The sequence below is a fragment of the Canis lupus genome, chromosome 32, assembly GCF_003254725.2.
Source record: "Canis lupus dingo isolate Sandy chromosome 32, ASM325472v2, whole genome shotgun sequence".
Lineage (NCBI taxonomy): Eukaryota > Metazoa > Chordata > Mammalia > Carnivora > Canidae > Canis > Canis lupus.
Genome location: NC_064274.1, coordinates 22,080,303 through 22,103,260, shown reverse-complemented (window position 1 = coordinate 22,103,260; position 22,958 = coordinate 22,080,303). Strand labels below are relative to the sequence as shown.

Below are 22,958 nucleotides of genomic sequence, written 5' to 3'. Positions count from 1 at the left end.
TGTCAAGCTGGCTTTAATTTCTGCTGCGCTGCCGCCCCACGTCCTCCCACTGATCTGTTGATCACACCCTCCTTACCCCTTCTGCTGCTGTTTTTCTCACTGTGAGTCTCCAGCCTGGACAGCTGAGACCGCCTCTCGAGGCCCTAAGCTACAGATCCTGGGCACAGCGTCCTGACACGCAGGCGCCGAGCCGGGACCCCTACTTGTGGAAGGAGCCCCCCGCCCCCCCCCCCGCCCCCCCCGCCCCCGGGCATCCGCTCCCCTTCCCTTTCCGCTCCTGACGCCCCCACCTTCTCGGGGAGTGGCCGCTCTGAGCAGATCATCTCCCCCTGCGCATCAGAGCAGGAAAAGAGGCGCTTTGGTGACTCTGGGAGAAAACCCAGTGTTTGGCCTCCAGCTTAAACGGGGCGGGCGCGCAGGCCGAGTCCCGGCCCAGGGCTCCCGTCTCCCCGGGCGCTGGGTCCCGAGGCGCGCAGCCGGCCTCACGGGCATCGTTCCCGGCACGTCCTGAAACTCGGTACCTTCTCCGCCCCAAGCCCCTCCAAGACCCCGTCCCCCGCCCCACCCCCCAGGGCTCCCCAGAAACGACAGCTGCGCCCCGCGATCAGGGCCACTAAAGGTCTTGCTTAGTTTCTGGCGGACGCGCCTTCCTTGGGGCGCTGCGGCGCCAGGTCACTGCAAGGGCACCCGGCTCGCCCTTCTCGCCGAGAGCACGCGCGGGTCGTGGCGGGACCGCCGGGAGGCCGAGAGCCTGCCCCAAAGGCTGGGAGCCCCCGGGGCGGAGAAGGCGAGCTGGACGCGACCGCGGGCGGCGGGGAGCAGGGCCACGCGCGCCAGCGATGCTCCCGGGACGCCGCGGCGGGCATCGGCACAGCGGCCGCGGGACCCGGCGGAGCCTCAGGTCCCCGTAATAGGCAAAGGACCGTCGGCCTCCCGGGGCCCGACGCAGAACCCCGACCTGCGCACCAGCAGCGCGGGGCGGGGGGGCGCGAGCGCGGGGGGCGCCGAGGAAGCCAAGTTCGCGGCGGAGGCCAGGGCCCGGCGAGCCGTGCCCCCGGAGTTGCGGACGCGGGGACCTGGGGCCCACCCAAGGAGCCGGCAGGTGTCCACCCCGCCGCAAGCCCGTCCTCCGCTGGCGGCGGCCGCCCTCGGGCCGCGGCGAGGGTCCGGCGGGCCCTGCAACCCGACCGGGGAGGCGGGGCGCGGGGCGGCCGGGGGGGCGCAGGTGGGCGGGCCGCGGCCGCGAGGGGGCCGGGCCTATAAAGTGCTCCCGGCCCCGCGAGCGATGCTGCGCGGCGGAGCGGGCGCTGCGTGGGCTGCGGGCTCCGTGGCTGCCGAGCCTCGCAGGGAGGGGGCTCCCGGGAAGGCTTCCTGCCTCCGTTTACCCCGCCGCGTCGCCAGCGCGCGCGCCTGGCCCGGCGACCTCCGGCAGGTGAGCGAGGCCGCGGCCTCGAGGGACGGAGCCGGGGCGGAGGGCTCCGTGCGCCCGCGCAGGGGTGCGCCCCGCGGCCCGCCGGCTCCGAGGTGTGCTGACTTTGACCGAGTTTTCGGCTGTGACGGCGGCTGGCGGCTCCACTCGGGGCTCTGTGAACTCGGGCGGCGGAGGCCGGCCCCTCCCCTGGGGAAGTGGCTTCCCGGCGAGCTCGCCCCCGGGACGCCGGGCAGTTTCGAAGCCTCCGCGCGTCCCGCCTGCTTTTGCAAATCTGCCCCCTCTTCCCTTCTCTTTGCAGCGCCCCGGAAAGGCCGTTCCGCCCCGCGAGGGAAACAGAGCCGTTGACCATGGTGGCAACTGGCAGTTTGAGCAGTAAGAACTCGGCCAACATTTCAGAGTTGCTGGACCATGGCTTCCACCCCGGGAGCCTGCTAAATGGTGAGCTGCCTGCCCGGCTGCCCGCCTCCCCGCCTCCCCGCCTCCCCCTCCTCCAAAGGTCGCAGCTCCTGCATGGAGGAGATGGGCGGCCGGGCCCTGCTGACCCCTTCCTTGACGTAGGTAGGGTGTGCCACGAAATACATCTGAAAAACACTCCTTTCCAAACTTTCTAGCATCTTCCGTTCATGGTAGTGAGAAACAAAAGTAGCAAGAAATAAAATAACCGAAGGCTGTATGGCATACTTGGCAGCTAAGATGATGTTTGGGTTTAAAAGTTATATAGGTTCCTTATGGGGTTGTGAAGTCACGGGGAACTGGAACTTTACAGTTTTGTGTTTTAACACATGTATTCACCCTTATAACCACTGCCATCATCCCCCCACCCCCCGCCAATGCCCATGTCCCCATTGGCCATCGATTCTCACTCTCCTCCTCTGTCCCCAGGAAAACACCGATCTATCTGCTTTTTGTCACCATAAGTTAGCTTTGCCTCTGCAGTTTCATACAAGTGGGATCATGTAATATGTGCTCTTTGGCATCTGATTTCTTTGCCGCAGCCTAATGATTCTGAGGTCCTTTAATGTGATTGCTTATATTAGTGTGTGTTCCTTTTTATTGCTGAGTAGTATTCTATTTGTGGATATATCCCTTCTTCTGTTTTTAATACCAGAAGGAAATTTTGAAACAGCAGTGATGCTGGACATATTTTCATTTGCAATTTTAAATAACAGTTTCTAGCTTAGCACACTGCTCTGCCACTAAGGAGCTATGTGCCATAGAAAAATTGCTTAAGATCTCTGGGCCTTCCTCATTTAGAAGGCAAAGTGGTTGATGATCAAATTTTATAGGCCAAAGCTCTAAAATTCTCTGTCTTCAATATAGGTAAAATATGGAACCCTATAACGTGGACCGCATTTTGTTTCATTTAGTTGTAAAAACAAAAATAATGACCTAACTGAATAGGTGATGTGGAGAGGGGAAGAGGCAGTAGCCAATGAAAGTGAAATATGCTTAGGGAGGGGTTGCACAGTTGACTGTGTGTGTGGTATGGCCTCCTGCCAAGTGGTAGGATTAATTTGGAAGGTAGGTGACCAAATGCAGGGCTATCTCTTTTCCTTTGAGCAAATCTAATTTTATTTTCCTAGGACTGTTTTGTTTTGCTTGGCTACGCATACTACCCAGCCAGTTATAAATATCCTCAATGAACCTCAAAGGTCTTCCCTTTGAGCAATTTTTAATCAAAGAGGCTGAAGCTAAAATGGGATCTACAGACTATTTCAGTAGAGATTTTTAAAGAAAGACACAAATTCACTATTTAATATAACTCTTCAAGTTCATCTTAAGTTCATCAGTAGCAAAAATCCTGCATTTTATAATAACAAACACATATGATCTTAGAAAGTAACAGTTCCTTCATCAAAAAAAAAAAATATGTATATATATAACCATTTTTATTCCAGAAGTGATTCGCGTTCTCTTGTAAAGCAAAATTAGAAAACCCTCAGAGCAAGTAAGGGAGCAGGAAACAAAAGAAAAGAACTGGTATTCTAGGATGACCATACATGGATTTTTGATCTAGTCTGTAAGATTGCGCTTGTGCACACATGTAAATTTAAAAAGAAAGGATTATTTCCTATCCATTCTGTTTATCAAAACCTGTATTTCATGGATGAATTTTCAGTCTTGGGGCAGGGGGTTCAGTGGGTAACCCAGCGTTACCCAGCTAGTTGACAGCAAAGCGAAGTCCTCTGACTCCCAAACAAATATTAGCAACAGGGAAATGTAGTAGATAGAAGTAACCAATGTTTCTATCTTGGTGTATTTTAGCTGCTCCGGGGGATTTCTTTTTTTCTTTCTTTCATCTCCAACTTCCCATTTTCTACAGATTTTGACTACTGGGATTACGTTGTTCCGGAACCCAACCTCAATGAGGTGATATTTGAGGAGACAACTTGCCAGAGTTTGGCTAAAATGCTGGAGAACTGTCTGTCCAAATCAAAGCAAACCAAGCTTGGTTGCTCAAAAGTCCTTGTCCCTGAGAAACTGACCCAGAGGATTGCTCAAGATGTCCTGCGGCTCTCCTCCACCGAGCCCTGCGGCCTGCGAGGATGTGTTATGCACGTGAACTTGGAAATTGAAAACGTATGTAAAAAGCTGGATAAGATTGTGTGTGATTCTAGTGTGGTGCCCACTTTCGAGCTCACACTTGTGTTTAAGCAGGAGAACTGCTCATGGACTAGCTTCAGGGATTTTTTCTTCAGTCGCGGTCGCTTCTCATCTGGCCTCAGGCAAACTTTGATCCTGAGTTCAGGATTCCGACTGGTTAAGAAAAAGCTTTACTCCTTGATTGGAACAACAGTCATTGAAGAGTGCTGAAAAAAGAAAGATTTTAAAGGTCCTTTTTATGATTGGGTCATAAAGCTCTGCAGCTGCCCAGTGAGGGTCATTTGTAGTCACCCCGCCTGCTCTCAAGGAGAAACCCCAAATTCAGTCATCTCCCTTCCTGGCTTCACATTTTCAGCAACCCAACTAGAAGGCTCATTTCATGGCTTTTGAGAAAGGACCCAAGAAAGTGTACCTTTTTTTTTTTCCTATATCACAGGTTTTTACAAAATGACATGGAATAAAAGAAGCAATCCACTTTAGTTTTATATCTGACCTCGCTTTTTTCAGGTAGTCTTGCTAAATAGACAGTAAACAAAATGTGCCTAATTTGATTTTCGTATGGCTTTTTTCTGTGTATTTTCAGAGTAATCCTTTCAATCACAGAAATTTAATGATGCTTAGTCCATCAAAACTTCCAGAAGCCCTCACCAATCTCCTGCCCCTACTCAAAAATGAAGCGTTCCTAGACTGGAGGGTAGAATTTAGTGGGTGAACTTCATTAAAACGTAACCCCATGCAAGAGTGAATAGGAAATGTCATAGCAAGAACAGAGCTACTTCACTGTTTCTTTGCATCCTCTCTATGCTTCTGTTACACGGGTGGCAAAAGCGTGTATTGATTGTCATTTCAGTAACCACAGTATTGTTTTAAATAATTTTATGGTACAATACAAGCTCAGCTTTTCTAGTTCTCAAGTATTGAGTGTTATTTTTAAGCTAGAAAAGTGGAAAGTGTTAAACCGAATTTTTTTTTTTTTTTTTTTGCATATAATTGATTACTCTCCCTGTGAGTGCATGGTGAATGTGCATAGGGATGGGAAGTTCTCAGATCTGCTTCCTTTCTCAATCATTTAATAATCTAGCTTCTTTTCATTATTACATATGCTTAACCTCAGATGAAGCATCTCACCATGTCAGTGTTACCTGGCTCTGGCCTCTCCTGGGAACTGAGGTGTCTCTCCTTAACCTGAATCTTCAAAGGAGATAGGTACATGCTACCATTTTTCATTGTCAAGATGGGCCTTCATGAAGTCTGTTTTGGCTAGGGATATCTGGTGGATAAAACAGACTAGAGAATGAAAATCATGGGCTAGATAAACAGTTTTCTTCAGCCTTGGATACGTGTCCCTGGGGAACATGAAAGGTCTGATTTTTTTTCTTGTGCCAGCTAGCTAGGTCCTTGGCCATTCTTATTTTATGTTAATGAGAGAATGTAGTCTCCACACTGCGGTATTCAATACAGCAAGGCCCTCACGTTTTTACTGTAAATCACAGAGAGAGAGTTTATTCAGGTCTCCTGCCCAAATTATTAGTACCACCTTAAGTGCCTGAAGCCAGGGTTGTAGGGACAAACGTCTTCATCCTGACCTTACTCAAAAGCGGGTGTGATCCTGTTACTGATCTCATAAGTGACCTAAATTTCACTCTTCAAATCAGCAAACAGTCTAACAGATCCAGTCTTCCCGTGTTTGAAAAGATACAGCAAAGCCCATCCATATAGGACTGGGCCAGGATGAGTCAACCTTGTTTGCATGTCTGTTATTGTTGAGGCTCTAAAGGTCACCATGATGCTGTGGGCATGGCTTCTCTGGCTGGGATGTAGAACCCTTGTCCTTTTTCCACTAACAGTTGTCATTGAACCTTTGTCTTTTGTGCTCACAAAATGGTGATGGCTTATGGAGATTCTCAAATTAATATTCCTGTTAAAGGAAATTAAGGTTTGTCTATTTTTGACAATAAAGCATCATATATTTTTAATTCTGTTGTCTTCTTTGTCTTTAATGAGTTTATGCGATAATCACCCGGAAATATATCTGACAATATTTAAGGGAAGAGGACAAGACAATTACCCCCTTTTGACAAGGCAATTCGTTTCCTTAATTGTAAAATTCCAATTGTATTTATCACATGTGTGCATGTATCAATAGTTATTTGCCTCATAATTTTTCAATTATTATAATACTTTTTATAGAAAAATATTAATAATTTGAGTTCCTTTGGCAACCACCTTTTTACAAACCAAAAATGATTGTGTAAACCTTTTCTGTAGTTTTTTCTAATGACCAAATGCCGACATATCTAACTGTAAAATCAGTATACATTTTCATTTTCACTAGTTTATTCCCTTTGAACATCTTTCTAATTCCACTATTATTCATCAATTTGAATTTCTAATCTTTTTCATCTGTCTTTTTGGTCTCCTTATTTATGGTCATAGCTCAGATTTCTCAGACTGCTTAGCCCACATTTAGTAAGACTTATTAAGTATTGGGCTCTATTCTAGGTGCTTTAAATATAAATTATCTCATTTGCTTCTCCAAGAGCCCTATGAAATGAGACCACTGTTCTCTCCATTTTGTAGATAACTGACCAGACACAGAGAGGTTTAGTAACTTGCCCAAAGTCACCAAGTTATGCAGGAGAGCCAGAGTACTGTATAAAACCACATCAACTCCGGGGGCTGAGCTCACCATGCTGCCACCAGGTACCCAAGGAAGCACAGAGACCTTCTCCACATCACCAAAAGATTGGAAAACCTATGTCAGAAACACTTGCTTCCAAATTCAAAGAAAGAATTATTAATGTGGTTTCCTTTCAGGTAGGAAAAATGAGGAAACTACTGTCAATATTCACCATTCACTGGAGCAGAGCTATGCTTAGAACAAAAAACCATTCAAATGAGGGTGCCTGGATGTCTCAATGGCTGAGTGTCTTTCTGCCTTCTGCTCAGGGCCTGATCTGAGAGTCCCACGGGAAGCCTGCTTTTCCCTCTGCCTATGTCTCCACCTCTCTTAGTGTCGCTCATGAATAAATAAATAAAAACTTTTTAAAAAGTACAAATGTTTAAAATATATGCATTTTAGTCTTGGCACCTCCATGCCTATCTTGTACAATTGGCTTGGTTACCTTCTCATGTACCTTCAAAAGGAGGTATAATCTATCCCCTTTCTCCCCTAGTAGAGACCCTTAGCTAGTGTGTGTGATGGGCTCCTGAAAGAATAGTATGTTTTATTTTCCTCCTATTAATAGAAAGATAGTATTACAGTAATGGATTCAGTCTCCTGAATCTATTTCACCAATAACCAATTGTTATAATCTATACCCTCATAGAGTCAGCTTCAGGTTGCACTACTAACAGTTTCCTCTTTGCACAGGAGAAGGATGTACAAGTATAAAACTCTTAGGTCTATTACACTTAGTTCTCAATTATCTATATTGGTTTAAACAAGAAATGACAATAACAAAAGTCCAAGGCAGATTGGTGGCAGATGAGGAGGGAAAGGTGATGGTGATGCACTGGGAGGAGCATTGTGCAGATATTCAGAACCCCAGACTCTGGACTAGACTCTACCATTGATTATAGACACACTACTCCATTGGATCCTTAGACAAAAAAAGAGAGAAACTGTGAAGGATTTCACGGGATTTGCAGGGGCCAAGTATGGAAGTGATATACATGCTTTCTGTCTGTCTCCCATATAGAACTCAGTCACATGGGCCCATCAGTTGCAAAAAGTGCTGGGAAATGTGGTGGCACAATGTGCCCATAGGATGTGGGCCTGATGAACTGTTTCTGCCACACAGAGCAAAACAAGTTGGTCTATGAAATAATAAAGAGCTCAGACCCAGCCATAGACATATAAAGGAAGCTGATTTACAGCAGAATTGATGATTTAGATCAGTGGGTATATGGTGGTGTTTTTCAATAATTGGCACTATAAAATTGGCACATTTATCTACATGAAAAAATGGAATTGGATGCATACATATCGAGCATAAAATCCATTCCAAATTGATTGAAAAATTCAATGTGAAAGGGAAACTTTCAGAATACAATATAATTTTTATGATTTTGACACAGGGAAAGATTTCTTAAATAAGATGCAAAGAAATCACTGAAACTTATGTTTATCACATAACACTATAAAGAGAATGAAAACACAAGTCACGAACTGGAAGAAAGTATCTTCTATACATATAACTGAGAAAGAGTCACCAGAATATATTAAGAATCTTTTCAAAGCAATTAGAATAACGCAAACAACCCAAAAGAAAAAATATGGGCAAAAGCCTGAACAGGCACTCTACAGAAAAGGAAACCCATATGGCTGATAAGCATATGAAAAGATGCTCAGTCTAACTGGTAATAAGAGAAATGCAAATTAAAAGCACAACACACCAATGTGTAGATGTCCATTTTAGCGAGAAAATAAAAGATGAAAAGACAGTTTAAAATCTGAAAAATCCAAACATTGGTGAGGCTATGGGCAAAAAAAAAAAAAAACTTACTTCAACATGCTTATCAATATAAGTATCTCTGCTCTCCAACATTAGTTTGTAGAGTTGAAGTTTAACATATTTCATGTGTCCTCAATTCCATTTCTAATTATCAAACCTAGACCAGTGTTCTTCAAATTTTTTTGCTTGCTATACAGCTTTAAAATTTGTCTAAAAATATACCTCCTGCCTGCCATGTTGTTAAATTGCCATCCAAAAAATCCATCCTCATTGTAAACGTTGCAAATGATGTACCTTCCAACATGTAGTAAATACCAATTTTTTTAAATAAAATGATTATATCACCTTATTAAATGTTTCCTTGGGATATAAATAGCAGTGATTTAATTCTCAGCAACATCTATTTAGAAAACACAAAAATAAGGTCTTCACCAGGATGCAATTCTTCGGTGTTACTTTTTCTTTTTTTATGTGCCTTCTTTAAGTCTATTTTTAAACTGAATCTTACTTCATATGATATATTTTAAGCTTGAAAGTCTTATTAATATTTCTTCTCTACAATAAAAGCATATTATAAATTAAAATTATATTTATAAAAATTTCCTAAGGCTTTAAATGCTAATGTTTTGGTTGAGTTAATTTTATAAATAATAATCATATACAAGTATCAAAACAATATTAAATATGTTTTTGGACTTTACAAATACTATTAAATACAAAAATACTATCTCTTAGTGAGATGACTCTTCTAAATTACTGGATTAACCTATAGATCAACACTGGGTTTTGCTAGAACTAGAGGATTTAGCATCATTTCTTATGTTTTGTTTCTACAGATATAAGCTCTGAGAAAACATATTTATATCAATAAGTAGATGGGAATTGAGGAGATTGGTTACTACAATATCAAATTATAATCAATCTTTGAGCTACTTCCAAGATATATGCCAAAACCACATAGATATTAATCACCAAAAATTATTTTCAATAGTCAATACACAGATAATTCAATTTTCTTTCAATATTGTTGAAATCAAGGGATTAAAAAACCACCCGACTTGCAAAAGGACTTGTTACCTAGATGTATTAGTTTGCTTAGGCTACCAAAACAAATACCACAGATGGGGTGGCTCAAAAAGAAATACATTTCCTTTTTGTTGCTAGAAGTGTGAACTCAAGGGGCTGGCAGGATCAAGGTGTTTCTTCTGAAGGCATCATCCTTGGCTTGTACGTGGTTATCCTCTTTCTCAGTCTCCACATTGTCTTCCCTCTGTACTGTTTATGACCAATATCTCCTCTTCTTATAAGGATATCAATGGTATTAGATTAAGGATCACCTTAATGACCTCATTTAACTTAATCATCTTTTTAAAGACCCTGCCTTCAGTTACAATAACATGCTGAGGTATTGGGAGTTAGGACTTCAACATATGAATATCAAGGGTACACAATTCAGCCCATGAAACCAGACATTCAAATAGTTCGTTTTCTCAATACTATTCCACAGCAATATTTCAAACTGTTCTTTTGTTTGGTACCTTGCAAGTTGGCTTGTTACACCCCAAAATGCAGCATTGTGGTAAGACTCACCAACAGAGGCTCATCTTTTGTTAAAGTGGGGAAGAGGTTCGTTACACAGGAGATGAACAGTCAAGACCTACAACTCAGGTAGCTTCTCAGGGAGATCAGTTTTTAAAGAAGAGTGTTTATAGAGGCAAAGGTCTTGGGAATTGGTTCCTTTAAAACTATGCATACCTCACATCCCTCGGGGAAAATATTTGTATATTCTTGCACTCATTTCCCAATTTTAAGACTACTGCTTTGGACTCTCAAACTCATGTCCCAAGTGACTGACAGTTCAGCACCATACCATTTGAAGATAAGTGTGGAAACAACACAAATGTGCGCAAACATAGTGAATTGTGGTAAGTGAATTGGGTTATAGTCATAAATGGAATGTTAAACAATGAAAATGAATTGAATTTAAATCTCAAATGACCTGGGTGAAACTTTAAGAAATAATATTGAAGGTAAAAGAAATCACAAAAGAATAAATGGGGTGGGGGGCATCTGGGTGGCTCAGTGGGTTGAGCATCCAACTCTTGATTTCAGCTCAGATCATGATCTCAGGGTGGTGAGATCAAGCTCCCCGTAAGGCTCTGCACTGAGCAGGGAGTCTGCTTAGGATTCTATCTCTCCCTCTCCCTCTGCTTCTCTCCCCCCATTCTCGATCTCTCTCAAATAAATACATAAATCTTTTTTAAAAAAGAAGAAATGGGCTATTTTTCTATTTATGAGTGATAAAAAAAACAAAAGTTTTAGGGATACCAATATGTGTGGTTTATCTATTTTTAAAAGTCCAGGAAGGCCCCTGGGTGGCACAATTTGACTCTTGGTCTTTGGCTCAGATCATGATCTCAGGGTCTTGAGATCGAGCCCAGGGTTGAGCTCCATACTCAGTAAGGAGTCTGCTTGAGTTTCTCTCTCCTTCTCCCTCTATCCTTCCTCCCTATTTCTAAAATAAATAAATAAATCTTTTAATAAATCCAGGGATTTATAAGCACAGATTTTTAAGAAACTGGAGGCTATCTGAAGGGATAAGAAAGTATGTGGGACGTAGGCATGCATATATTGTTGAATCCTGACTCCTTATGCTTCACAAGTACTTTATAAATCTCTTTTTGTACCTACTTAATAAAATACTTCAAAATTTTAAAAGGCTGTGAGCAATTTGCAAAGGTAAATGAAGTTCAAACTACAGCTCTACTTAAGAACTTTCTGTACTTACAACAAGTATATTTTCACTAGACTAGCTCTAAGAAATAAGATCTGATAATTTATTTGGGTCACTAATTTTTCCTAGTATAAATATTTTGAACAAACTTCAATGATAATTATAGCCAGCTTTCAATTATTCTCCCCATGGAAAGGAGCCACAGAATAAATAATGAAAAACAACATAAAATGTAAAAATCATTACCATTTGGCCATAGGCTACATATTATTAATCTTGTGACACATTTACCTTTGCAGAAGATAATATAAAATTTTTATTGCCTGAGCACACAATATATATGAGAAATTATGACAGAGCATGCTGAAAAATGCAGACTATTTGAAAGAGGCTGCCTAGGAACTTGGCCATCTGGAAAGCTAAGGTTTGATCTTATTTCCAGACCTGATAATTAGGTCAAGTTATTTACATAAATATATTAGTTAATAACTTGCAAATATTTAAAAAATTTCTTCAATCTACTCAGAACATGCTGAAGAAAATGCAAAGGCAAACATGTCTAATATCAAATCAAATATCAAATTATAGCTCAAGTGTGACTTTGCTGGGAAAGATGAGGGTAGTTTTATAAATGTGTTTCAAGGCAAAACTCCAGACTAAAGCCCTTCAGATTGAGTATAAAAGAGCATTTTGCAATATCCTATCAGCAATAACATAAAGATATTGAGTCAACTGTTATTGTGTTTCAGAGAATTCTCCAGGTAGCTACCACATAAATCAAATAGAACTTGCCATAATAGGCACTATGTATTGTAAAGAAGTGTTAGCAGCAGCCCAAACAAGTTTTAACAGGAAGGGAAGTGGGGCTGGTGTCAAGAATTCTAGATGGCCTAAGATTTCTCCTCCTTTAGAGGTGACATGTTAGCCTCCCACAATTCTGTGGATATGTGTATAAGACTCAAGACTCCTGGTCAGAGACAAAGGACCATGTTACTCACTTCCAGCAAGCAGCATGAGCATCAGCATATTTGCACCCATCCCCTCATCCCCCATGTCCCACAGGAGCAATGCTGTCAGGCCCAGATGGATGCCTAAAGGAAAGGAACTCTGAACTGATGGAACACAAGACTGTTATAATGGGCATGCTTGCCCTTTGCTCCAGAGGGAGACACTACATATCTTCTACTGTGTTCACCATCTGAACATCCTTGAAAAGATAGTCCAAAACTGCCTCACTTGTAAGACATGCAGAAACATGACCACCCACAGAGGATTGCTTCCAAAAAGCCAGTGGTAACACCTGGGCCTGCCATTGCTTGTTACAAAGCAAACACAATGAACAAATGATTTTTCTATCCTGATTAATACGTGTGTACCCAACAACATATCCTCAAAATATTAAGTGCAATGTTAAGTGCAAATTCATAAAATTAGATAGTAAACTGAATAATTTATTGGCCTAGTGAATGCTATTAATACACTTCTCTCAAAAATTGAAAGATCAATTTACAAGAGAATTATAGAAGTGAAAGATCTGAATGACAACTATGTATTGTGTTTAGTAACCATATGTAGAACTATAAGCCTCCAAGTTAGTAAAAACACATCACTTTCATATATATAGGAAATAAATTTCATAAATTTATCACATTTTATATATAATGCAAAGCAAGCCTTAAATTAACACAGACTATTCTGTGAAATAAATAGAAAAAACAAAATAACCACAAAACTGCCATAAACTTGGGAATTTTTTTTAAAGATTTTATTTATTTATTCATGAGAGACACAGAGAGAGAGAGAGGCAGAGACGCAGGCAGAGGGAGAAGCAGGCTCCATGCAGGGAAACCCACATGGGACCCGATCCCAGGTCTCCAGGATCACACTCCGGGCTGCAGGCGGCGCTAAACCGCTGTGCCACCAGGTCTGCCCTAAATTTGGGAATTTAAACACAAATACACATACTTCTACATAATTCATAGGTCAAATAATTAGAAAAGACTTAGAGTTTAAGGATAATGAAATTGTTACGGTGCAAAAATTTATAGGATGTAGTTAAGAGAATCTATAAAAAGGAGTATATAACCTTAAATGTTTACAGGAGAAAAGAAAAAACCTGAAAATCCATAAGTTAAATCTTCTCGATGTCGAAGAGGAAAATTTTGAAAATTTTGAAATCCCAAAAACTAGGAGAGAAATGATATAGAGGCAGTAATTAAAGAGTTTTTTAAAAACATAAATGGGCAGCCTGGGTGGCTCAGCGGTTTAGCACTGTCTTCAGTCCAGGGCCTGATCCTGGAGACCCACGTGGGGCTCCCTGCATAGAGCCTGCTTCTCCTTCTGCCTGTGTCTCTGCCTCTCTCTCTCTCTCTCTCTCTCTCTCTCTCTCTGTGCCTCATGAATAAATAAATAAAATCTTTTATAAAAACAAATAAATAAATAAATAAATAAATAAATAAATAAATAAATAAATAAATAGTGTCATCAAAAACCCTCCCAATTTTTTAGAAAAGACTACTAATAACATTGACAAACTGGGGACAATGAACAAGGAGAAAATAGAAAGCACCTTCCACAGTCATAGGCATGAAAATAGGAATATAAATGCAGATGTAATAGGTAATACAAGAAAAACAGGTGCATATTTTAATCTCACTTAAAGGCAATCTTATGTTGACTAAGAATGGAGGAAGAATAATTAGTAAAGTATAATACATATTGTTTGTGGATCCGTACATATGTAATAAGGGGATAAAATATACATGTAAAAAATAAAAACTAATTCAGTATAATAGTTACCTCTAGAAAGAGCATGGAATGAGATCTGAGAATGCTGTGCAAGAGCATCTTTAATGAATTATTGATCAAAAACTAAAGACAGGGTTACCCAGGTGGCTCAATCAATTAAACTTCCACCTTTGGCTCAGGTCATGATCTCAGGGTCCTGGGATAGAGCCCCACACCTGGCTCAGGGAGTCCCTCCCCCTACTTGTGTGTCCTCTCTCTCTCTTGCTCTCTCTCTCTCTCTCTCTGTCAAATAAATAGTAAGATCTTTAAAAAAAACCCAAAGCTAAATAAAATAAGTTTCCAAACTGTTAAAATCCAGTACACTGATAGTTGTTTTCTACTTCTCTGTATTTTTCTGTGTGCTTGAATATTTTATATACTTTTTTAAATGATTGGTATTCATGAGGCACCTAGGTGGCTAGTGGTTGAGCATCTGCCTTTGGCTCACATCATGATCCTAGGGTCCTGGGATTAATCCCCCAGAGGGAGCCTGCTTCTCCCTCTGCCTATGTCTCTGCCTCTCTCTGTGTCTCTCATGAGTAAATAAATAAAATCTTTTAAAAAATGATTGATATTCATGAAAAGACTTATTCAGAGGAGGGAGAGGGTTGCATGTAGAAAGAACACGGTGACAGAAAAAAATTTGAAAAATTCTGAGCATGAAACGCCGGGACACCTGCACCCCGATGTTTCTAGCAGCAATGTCCACAATAGCCAAACTGTGGAAGGAGCCTCGGTGTCCATCGAAAGATGAATGGATAAAGAAGATGTGGTTTATGTATACAATGGAATATTCCTCAGCCATTAGAAACGACAAATACCCACCATTTGCTTCGACGTGGATGGAACTGGAGGGTATTATGCTGAGTGAAGTCAATCGGAGAAGGACAAACATTATATGTTCTCATTCATTTGGGGAATATAAATAATAGTGAAAGGGAATATAAGGGAAGGGAGAAGAAATGGGTAGGAAATATCAGAAAGGGAGACAGAACATAAAGACTCCTAACTCTGGGAAATGAACTAGGGGTGGTGGAAGGGGAGGAGGGCGGGGGGTGGGGGAGAATGGGTGACAGGCACTGAGGGGGGCACTTGACGGGATGAGCACTGGGTGTTATTCTGTATGTTGGTAAATCGAACACCAATAAAAAATAAATTTATTTAAAAAAAAAAAAGAAAAATTCTGAGCAACTTGAAGCCAGAGACTTAGATTTTCGTCTTGGTCTTTATTCAGTAATTATTTATTAGAAGAGTCAGAGGTCATTATGGCCCAGAATGCATAGGTCTTTTGGAAGCAACATTGAGAAATGTAGTTTCTGCATAGTTTCTATTTCATGTTTCTAATTAGTGAGGTGTTACTACAATACAGATTTGGGGGAGATCAATCAGACAATATTGTATATAATGATTAAGGAGTCATAGACAAGAGGCAAGAGGTCAGTAAAGAGCAAACTGAATAGCCTAAGTGGGAAGGGAGAAAAGTCAAAACTAGAGAAGAAACCATTTATATTAAATATACTAATGATGATGATGTTGACAGTAATTAGTTCCAGAGCCACTGCAAGGAAAAATGAACTGGCTTTGGTGGCTGGGTATAAGGAAGAGAAAAGGGAGAACTTCAATGAACTTCTGGCGGTTAAGTGTTTAATGCAAGAGGTAATAACATTACCCAGAATGGGTAATGAGAGAACTTACTGAAGTTTCCATAAAATAAGATTACCACAGATCTCACATTTGGCATCATTTCTGGTTTAATAACCGCCTTAGGTGGAATTCCCTGAAAGAGACTCCAAGGTGGAGATTTGCCAGCAGGAAGCCAATGCTTTTCAATCAACACTTCTGGAAGAGAGAAAGAAGTAGACCTGAGCAAAAGAAAAACTTGGAACAGTTGAGACATTCTCGAGAGACAAGAGGCCTTCCCTGATCCCTCAGGAAGCTCTAGGGTTTGAATGCCTTTCAGAATTGTTCTCCCTGCAGTACAGAATTGGACCTTTATCCTTTCCTCTATTGACCAGGCCTTAAAAACCAGATGCCAAGGCCAGGAGGGGTGAGACTTTGGACTCTTCAGCTGAAGGTAGGTCCTGAAGTGCTGATTCGGCTGTAAGCAACCAACATTTCCAACGGCTTAGGTGATGCCAGCCTCAGACATGAAGAGGGTCGTAGAATCCACCACAATCCCTGGCATGGGGCACTCAGATCTCCTTGTCATCATATAATAAATTCTAGGTCCAGCTCTTGCAGGGTTCTGTTTGATCTCTTTCCTGGGAAGCTATCAGAGGAAAGTTAGTGGGATGAACTTCAGCCCTCCTAATGCAGGTGGTCAAAAGCTGTCATCATTCCTTCCTTACTACCATTCTAGATTCCTCACTTCCTCTGTTATCATGTCTCCTAGTCAGGTGACTCACTAGCAGAGTGACCCAGACCCTCATTGCAGAGAGATCTGAGCCCCTGGTCACCATGTCCTTAGGCCATGGTTGCTGCCCTCATTCACTAATTTTTGGCTGTTCCCCCCATAGTAGTTCTTACTCTATAGACCAAAGCCCTGATATGCAGTGCTAACTGCCAAATACATCCACTGGAATTATACCTTTGGGGACTGAGGAAGTAACCACTAGATCCATACCTAAGTCCAGTGGCTACTGTCAAGGCTGCACCTAGGCCCAAATTTCATTTACTTTTTGGAGGTTGTGATGATGTTGAGGTGCCAGACCATCAGTGTCAATCCAGACCCCACCCCACCCAACCCCCCTATCTGACACATCTTGAAATTATGTGTTGCTCATTTTCTCTTGTACAGCTATCCAAGTAAATGGCTGCTGGTCACCTTGGGAAAGAAGTGGGGAGTCTTTATTGTATATGCTTATCGGGGGATTGCCGGGAGGTTTTCTCCAGGAGTTTCAACCTCCCCTTCAGTAAATGGGTGCTAGGTTGTAAACTGACTCAGTTCTGAAAGCTAAGTGCAGCACTGTGACTTTTCATGGGAGTGCTGCCTCCAAGGAGCATGACTTGGGGTGAGGGCAAGGCCCAGAGAAGGATTCTACCAAGAGCTGTCAATACCAGCAGCTGGGGGAGTGAGAGCCCGGACCCACGTGGTGCACCAAGGTATGGCATCCTTTACCACAACCTGTGTTTTTAAGGGGAATATGGAAAGACGGAACAGGAAGGGAGAAAATCTAAGAATGTTTGCAATTTTAAATTATCAGAGTTCCTGTTGGTCTTAACTCTGCCTCGGTCTCCAAGGATAAATTTGCAATATGGTGTTCTCAGTCTCCTGTGGAATAATTCTGATATGCCAGACACAACTTGAACAAATATATCATGTACCTATAATTAAACAAAGGAAGTGTTTACCTTTTTGCTAAGGTCTCATGTCTTTGTTGTAGGTGGAGAGAACAGCTGGAAAATTCTTATCTGGCTCATTGGAAATGGCATAAGAATAACCCCCTACATGGCAAGACCAGCTCTCTGAACTTTTGTATGCCCTAGACTTCTTCACTTATGATGCCAGGCATGATGAAAAACAACCAGGCCATGAGAAAACTGTTTTGTTTTGTTTTTAAATCCATTCTCCAAATGTGAAAGGGCCCTGTTGAAGAAAAGGCCCAAAATAATATATCATTATGTACAGCATCATAGTGGATGGCCTCGTCCAGTTCCTGTGGGGACGAAGAGTACTTTACTGCTGGAGTTACAGAAACACTAGTGTGCCCTAGAAGAGCCCAAATTCAAGGTTGCTCTTGGTACAAAGCCCTGAAAGGTGTTACTTTAGTTCTTCATGACAATCATCCCAAACTGCTGTGCAGTCAAACCCTTCCATCCATCAACATTTGAATCGTTGGAAAGAATAAAGTGTTATGAATTTAGAACAACTATTTCTCACTGCTCACAGACTGATATATTTTGTGTTTCCCTTTAACAAGCGGAGAAAGTGACAATAAATCCAGGTGAATGTTGATATAAACTAGGGATTTCCAGCCTCAGAGGTGTAACTACAAGAGCAATGAACAAGGTTGTTTTGGAAGAAAAGTATTTCTGGAATTCAAGGATTGCCATTTTGAGTTGGTTTATCTTTATCACTCTGGGTTTACTGAGTATTACAACAAATTACATAGTTTATAATAAATCTTTTATGACAGTCTTACAATGTGACTTTTCTATACTTTAGCTCAGGCAGGAAAAAATAAACAAAATAAAGTCCCTTCTTTTAAAAATTCAAGACTAGACCAAGCAAGCAAACAAAAAGTGCTAAACAAACAAACAGAAAGGACCTCTAAACATAAGGCATTTTTCTGCTTAATTGCATTTAAAGCTTCTTTAACTTTGACAAGTACCTTCCCCCCCCCCATCACCTTTGTTTATCCTACCCTTCGTAGAACTCCTCTTCACAAGATTTGCACTTAGTATTTATAAAGTAGCTTAAAAACTCATTTATCCTTTCCGTATCATTGAAAGAGAAAGCTTTTATTATGTCATAGTTGAAATTAATATATTATACCATAAACATATGAGCAGGTTTCAGGCCTCTTGGGTTCATCATTGGTGTGAGTGGATGCAATGAAGTCTGAGAAGACTTCCCTTAAGAGAATGCAAATAAAACCAGAGAGCCCGGAGGACCCTACAGGCCTGGACTATTTAAATCATAAAGGTGATAAAGTCGTAACTAATTATTTTTTGTGTGTGACTAATTATTTTTTAAAAAGGGCCTTTAATTGAGTACAAAACCGTGTTAATTGGAAAAAAACAAAACACAACACTCTGACTATTCCTGGCCACAGAGGGGCAGTCTCCCTACTTTGTATAATGTAAGAATGACCTAGGCCTCCTGTTAATAGACTGCCAGAGCCACCCCAGAAATTCCTCTCAGATCTGAGTGGGTTCTGAAATCTGTGTTTAACAAGTCTCCCTGGGATTTGATGTGACCGGGCAAGTGAGGGCACTTCCCATGCCTCTGCTGGAGCCTGATGCAACATTTTTAAGAAACCTCCTTTCCTGCCGAACTGTATTCCAAAAACAACAGAGCTCACAGAAAAAAATCACATTGGAGAAGGGCATGTAAAATCTGTGCAATGTAACCACGGCAGTAACAAAACAATAACAGTTCTAATGAAACAAATAAACAAAAGGCTGCACAAGTAAAAAAAAAAAACAAAAACAAAAAACAAGCGCACCACCATAAATACAGGATTCTATTATTATTAAAAAAGTGAAAGCTAGCTTAATGAAAGGCTGTGTAAGGAAGGGTTAGACTGTCCAGTCACAGAGATAAGGACCAAATCCACAAAGTACTATGGGAGAACCAAGTCCTATGCACTTCAAAGGCAGCATCTGTGGCCAGACTGATGCCAGCGGAAGCCAGGAGGTGAACAGACCCCATCCCAGCACTGAATTCTGGGGCTTGCGCCCTCTCACCCTGTTCCTGTAACTTGCACTCACTTTCTGTTACCTGTTGACCACTGTGCTGAAATTGCTCATGACCTCCCTTCCCTATTTAGCAGTAGCTTTTGGAGTAATGTGTCTTACGGAAATGCATTTTAGAAACAAGGGACTGAGACTGGGTATGCTCATGACTGCAGGAGTGTAAGTTCGCCGGCCTTTCAGAGGGCATATCTAAATAAGGATAAAGAGACTTGAAATAGTCACCTTTTCTAATTCAGTGACATCGCCAAGGCTGCTGCTGGCACCACTGCCACTGCCCACAAGGGGAACTAGCTGCCACCCTTCTCAGCACGTGAACTCTGCATAGCCCGTCTCCCTCAGTGTGCCAGCCTTCTATTCAAGGTGGAGGAGAGCCCTCGTGCTAGCTGCAAAGGAGGCTGGGAAGCAAGTATAGCCATATCTTTCAGCTTCTGTGGGGTGTGTGTGTGTGTAAGGGGGTCCCTCCAGCTAGAAAGAGGATTCAGGTGCTGAAAGGAAATGAAAAGCTATATCCTTTAAGGATACTCATTCTATAGAAGTAAAAATTGGAATTACATCAGGTGATTTGTTAATTAAATATGATATACCCATGTACCCATAGGATGGGATTCATCTACCATCATTCAAAATCTGATTTTCAGGGGCCCCTGGGTGGCATAGTCAGTTAAAGCTACAGACTCTTGGTTTTGGCTCAGGTCTGATCTCTTGTGCTTAGCTTCCTTATGGAGATGGAGCATGGTCAGGTTCAGGGCTCAGCCCAGAATCTGCTTGAGTTTCTCTCCCTCTCCTTCTGCCCCTCCCCTCCAACACACTTGCATGTTTGTGCCTGCACCTGCACTCTCTCTCTAATAAATAAATCTTAAAAAAATAAAATAATAAAATCTATTTCTCATAGACGATGTAATGACTTGGGAAATTCTTATCTGTATTTCTTATTTTTCCTTTAATTACTTTACAAAGAAAAAAGAATAGAAGAATAAGAAGGATACATACCAAAATGTTGTCTGCATTTATCTCTGATTTATCCAATTATAGGTAATTTTTATTTTCATTTTTACACTTTTCCATGTTTTCCAAATATTCCAATAAGTGGGTTTTCTTTAAGTTGAATTCATGTGAACTCCCCAACAGAGGATAGATTGTAGCACACAGCTTAAAAAAAAAGTCAGATAAATATAAGCATATCTTTCAGAATTTCTTTATAAAATGGTAGCTTAAAAATGATAAAACTGTGATGTTTCTTTCATTGCATATATGCTGTAAATGATCATTCCAATTAATCATTCCCGATAAACTCACGTCTAATCAATTGTTCTCGTGGGTAAGGACATGTTAGGGCCCAGTTTTTTAAACTTGGAGTTGCCAACTATTTAAAGATTACAGTTGCTTTCATCTTTTCCTGGACAATCATCTGAGGCTTAGAGTAAAAGCTGAACTGAGATTTTAAAGGTCTAGTTGAGAGTGACCCAGTTCCTACTTCCTAATAAAAATCATCATAATAAGTATCATTTGAAGACTTTTGTGTTAGACACTGTATTAGGCCATTTTATGCATGTTAGTCTTCTTCTTCCAATAAATAATTGCTCCATTTTGCTAAGGGGTAAACCTTGAAGAGATATTTCACTTGTTCAAAGTCTCACAGCCATTAAAAGTGGTGGAATCCAGATGCAAACCCACGTCAGTTTGAGCTTCAGCAGGGCCAGACAAGCATGAGCCATTAAACACTCAAGTCAAGTGACATCAAGGTTCAAACATAGAAAGGACCAAGTACAAACCTCAAGTTCTATAGTCAGGGTACACAGTGACTGGAGAGCCTGGAGTTCAATCTCGGATAAAGACAGGAGGCATTAAGGCAGAGTGAGCAACAAGCAACAAGCCTTCCATGGCCATGCATAGACACACTGGGGTGTTTGCCACTATCTGTGGGTTGGCATAGAGGTGGCGTGAAGCTCATGGGAGGTCAAGCTGGCTGAGGGCCAGACTCAGGGAAGTGAGTGAATCACCGTCTCTACCAAACTTGGTATTTTTCACCTCCCGGTTTCAGTCTGTGAAATAATTGAAATTAGTATTGATGACCCAGGGACCTCAGTTGAACTTTAGGAAGAAATATGTGTGCATCCTAGAACCAAACAGGTGGGTCTGAATCCATGTTTTATCTCCAATTAACTGTGTGGTCTGGGGTAAGCTTCTTGTGCTTAGTTTCCTTGTCAGTGAAAAGCAAGACTAACACCTCATAGAATTATTATGAGGATTTAATGACTTAATGTACAGAGAGAACTGTGCATAGTACAAACCTAGTAGTCTTTATTACTTGTTTTTAAGCATGTCCTTGCAGTCTAATAGATACCGGCCACACACACAGAGGGAATTAGTGAGAGAGGATATAGTCTAAAGCTCATAAAGTCACCAAAGGGCTAAATTCCCTCCAAGTTCCCTCAACACCAGGTGCGAACACAACAGACTATTTTAGGATCCCACTCACCGAATACCCTGCCAGCCACGCTTTCATGGGTTCAAGGACTTGGCAGGAAGGAGCCCATAGATGGCAGACCTTTAGAACTCTTCACTAGGTAGACCAGAGATGACAGATTCTCCGAGCAATAGATCAGTTTTCTTGACTTTGATTTAAGGCAAGATTCTAGCATGCATCATAAAAATAACTGCCACCATTCAGATGAGGAAGAATCAGTGAGCACTAGGACTCAGCCTACTTTCATTACCACTCATTCAGAAGAGACTCACAATGTATTTTTTTGACTGGCTCTCCAAACCCTAAATTTAAGAAAAGAAATATGATAATTGACTTCAAATATTTGAAACACTGTTGTGTGTGTATATATGTGTCTGTGTGTGTATATGTAAAAGTTACATTTGTTCCACATGACCTGAAGATCCAAAGATCTGCAAAACAGATCTCATTTCAATAATAACAAAAAACTTTCTAACAGTGTAAGCCAGAAGTGGCAAACTGCCTACCAGTGGGTCAAATTTAACACTTGTGCAATCTTTTGTTTGCTTCACAAATAGGCATAGTGCGTGCTGCTGCATATGCTGTACTTTCACAAGTTGTGCAGTTGTGCAAAGTGGCCCAGACACTTTCACATTTAAATCCAAATTTCCGTCTTTTCTGGAGAAAACCCATGATGTGCAACAAAGACTGCATTCCCTTAGAGGGGCAACACGCTGTCACTGAATGGAACACTCTTCCTGTAGACGGGTATATGTGTTACAGTGGGAACATTGTCCCCACCTGACGCATCACTAGTTTACAGCACCAACGGAGAGCGTTTGAGTTACGATCTCAAATGATCTTAATAAGTGCAGAGAGAGGTCCCCTTCCATCATTACGATTCTCTAATTTTCTATTTTCCTGTGTCTAAAAGTCACTCGAAAATCTCCATGCTTTGTTGTTGTTAGCTATTTATGAGGTTACCAGGTCCTACGTGTCCTTTTCAATAAGAATCTAACACCATTCTTTGCTTTAAGCATATGTCTTACTTGGTAGCTCTTTGACTAGCAGCTGTGAGGC

The 22,958-nt window shown here is 41.6% G+C and overlaps 1 protein-coding gene across 3 annotated transcripts; it reads left to right on the top strand.

The window, feature by feature from the left end:
* Positions 1-355: 355 nt before the first annotated feature.
* On the top strand, positions 356-6,012 carry DDIT4L (DNA damage inducible transcript 4 like). 3 transcript variants are annotated; one of them, XM_025423289.3, is made up of 3 exons: positions 356-517; positions 1,731-1,870; positions 3,756-6,012. In XM_025423289.3, the coding sequence occupies exons 2-3, from the start codon at positions 1,780-1,782 to the stop codon at positions 4,244-4,246; spliced, it is 582 nt and encodes a 193-aa protein (XP_025279074.1). In that variant the 5' UTR covers positions 356-517; positions 1,731-1,779; the 3' UTR covers positions 4,247-6,012. The 3 variants fall into 3 exon arrangements, with proteins under 3 accessions (XP_025279074.1, XP_035565522.1, XP_025279072.1); XM_035709629.1 differs by lacking the exon at positions 356-517 and adding an exon at positions 883-901; XM_025423287.3 differs by lacking the exon at positions 356-517 and adding an exon at positions 1,111-1,432.
* Positions 6,013-22,958: the final 16,946 nt, after the last annotated feature.

Bases quoted from the DNA above. Each gene is read 5' to 3' on its own strand.
- DDIT4L (XM_025423289.3), top strand. From the start codon at position 1,780: ATGGTGGCAACTGGCAGTTTGAGCAGTAAGAACTCGGCCAACATTTCA. The intron at 1,871-3,755 runs GTGAGCTGCCTG...CATTTTCTACAG, and splicing joins CCCCGGGAGCCTGCTAAATG to ATTTTGACTACTGGGATTAC.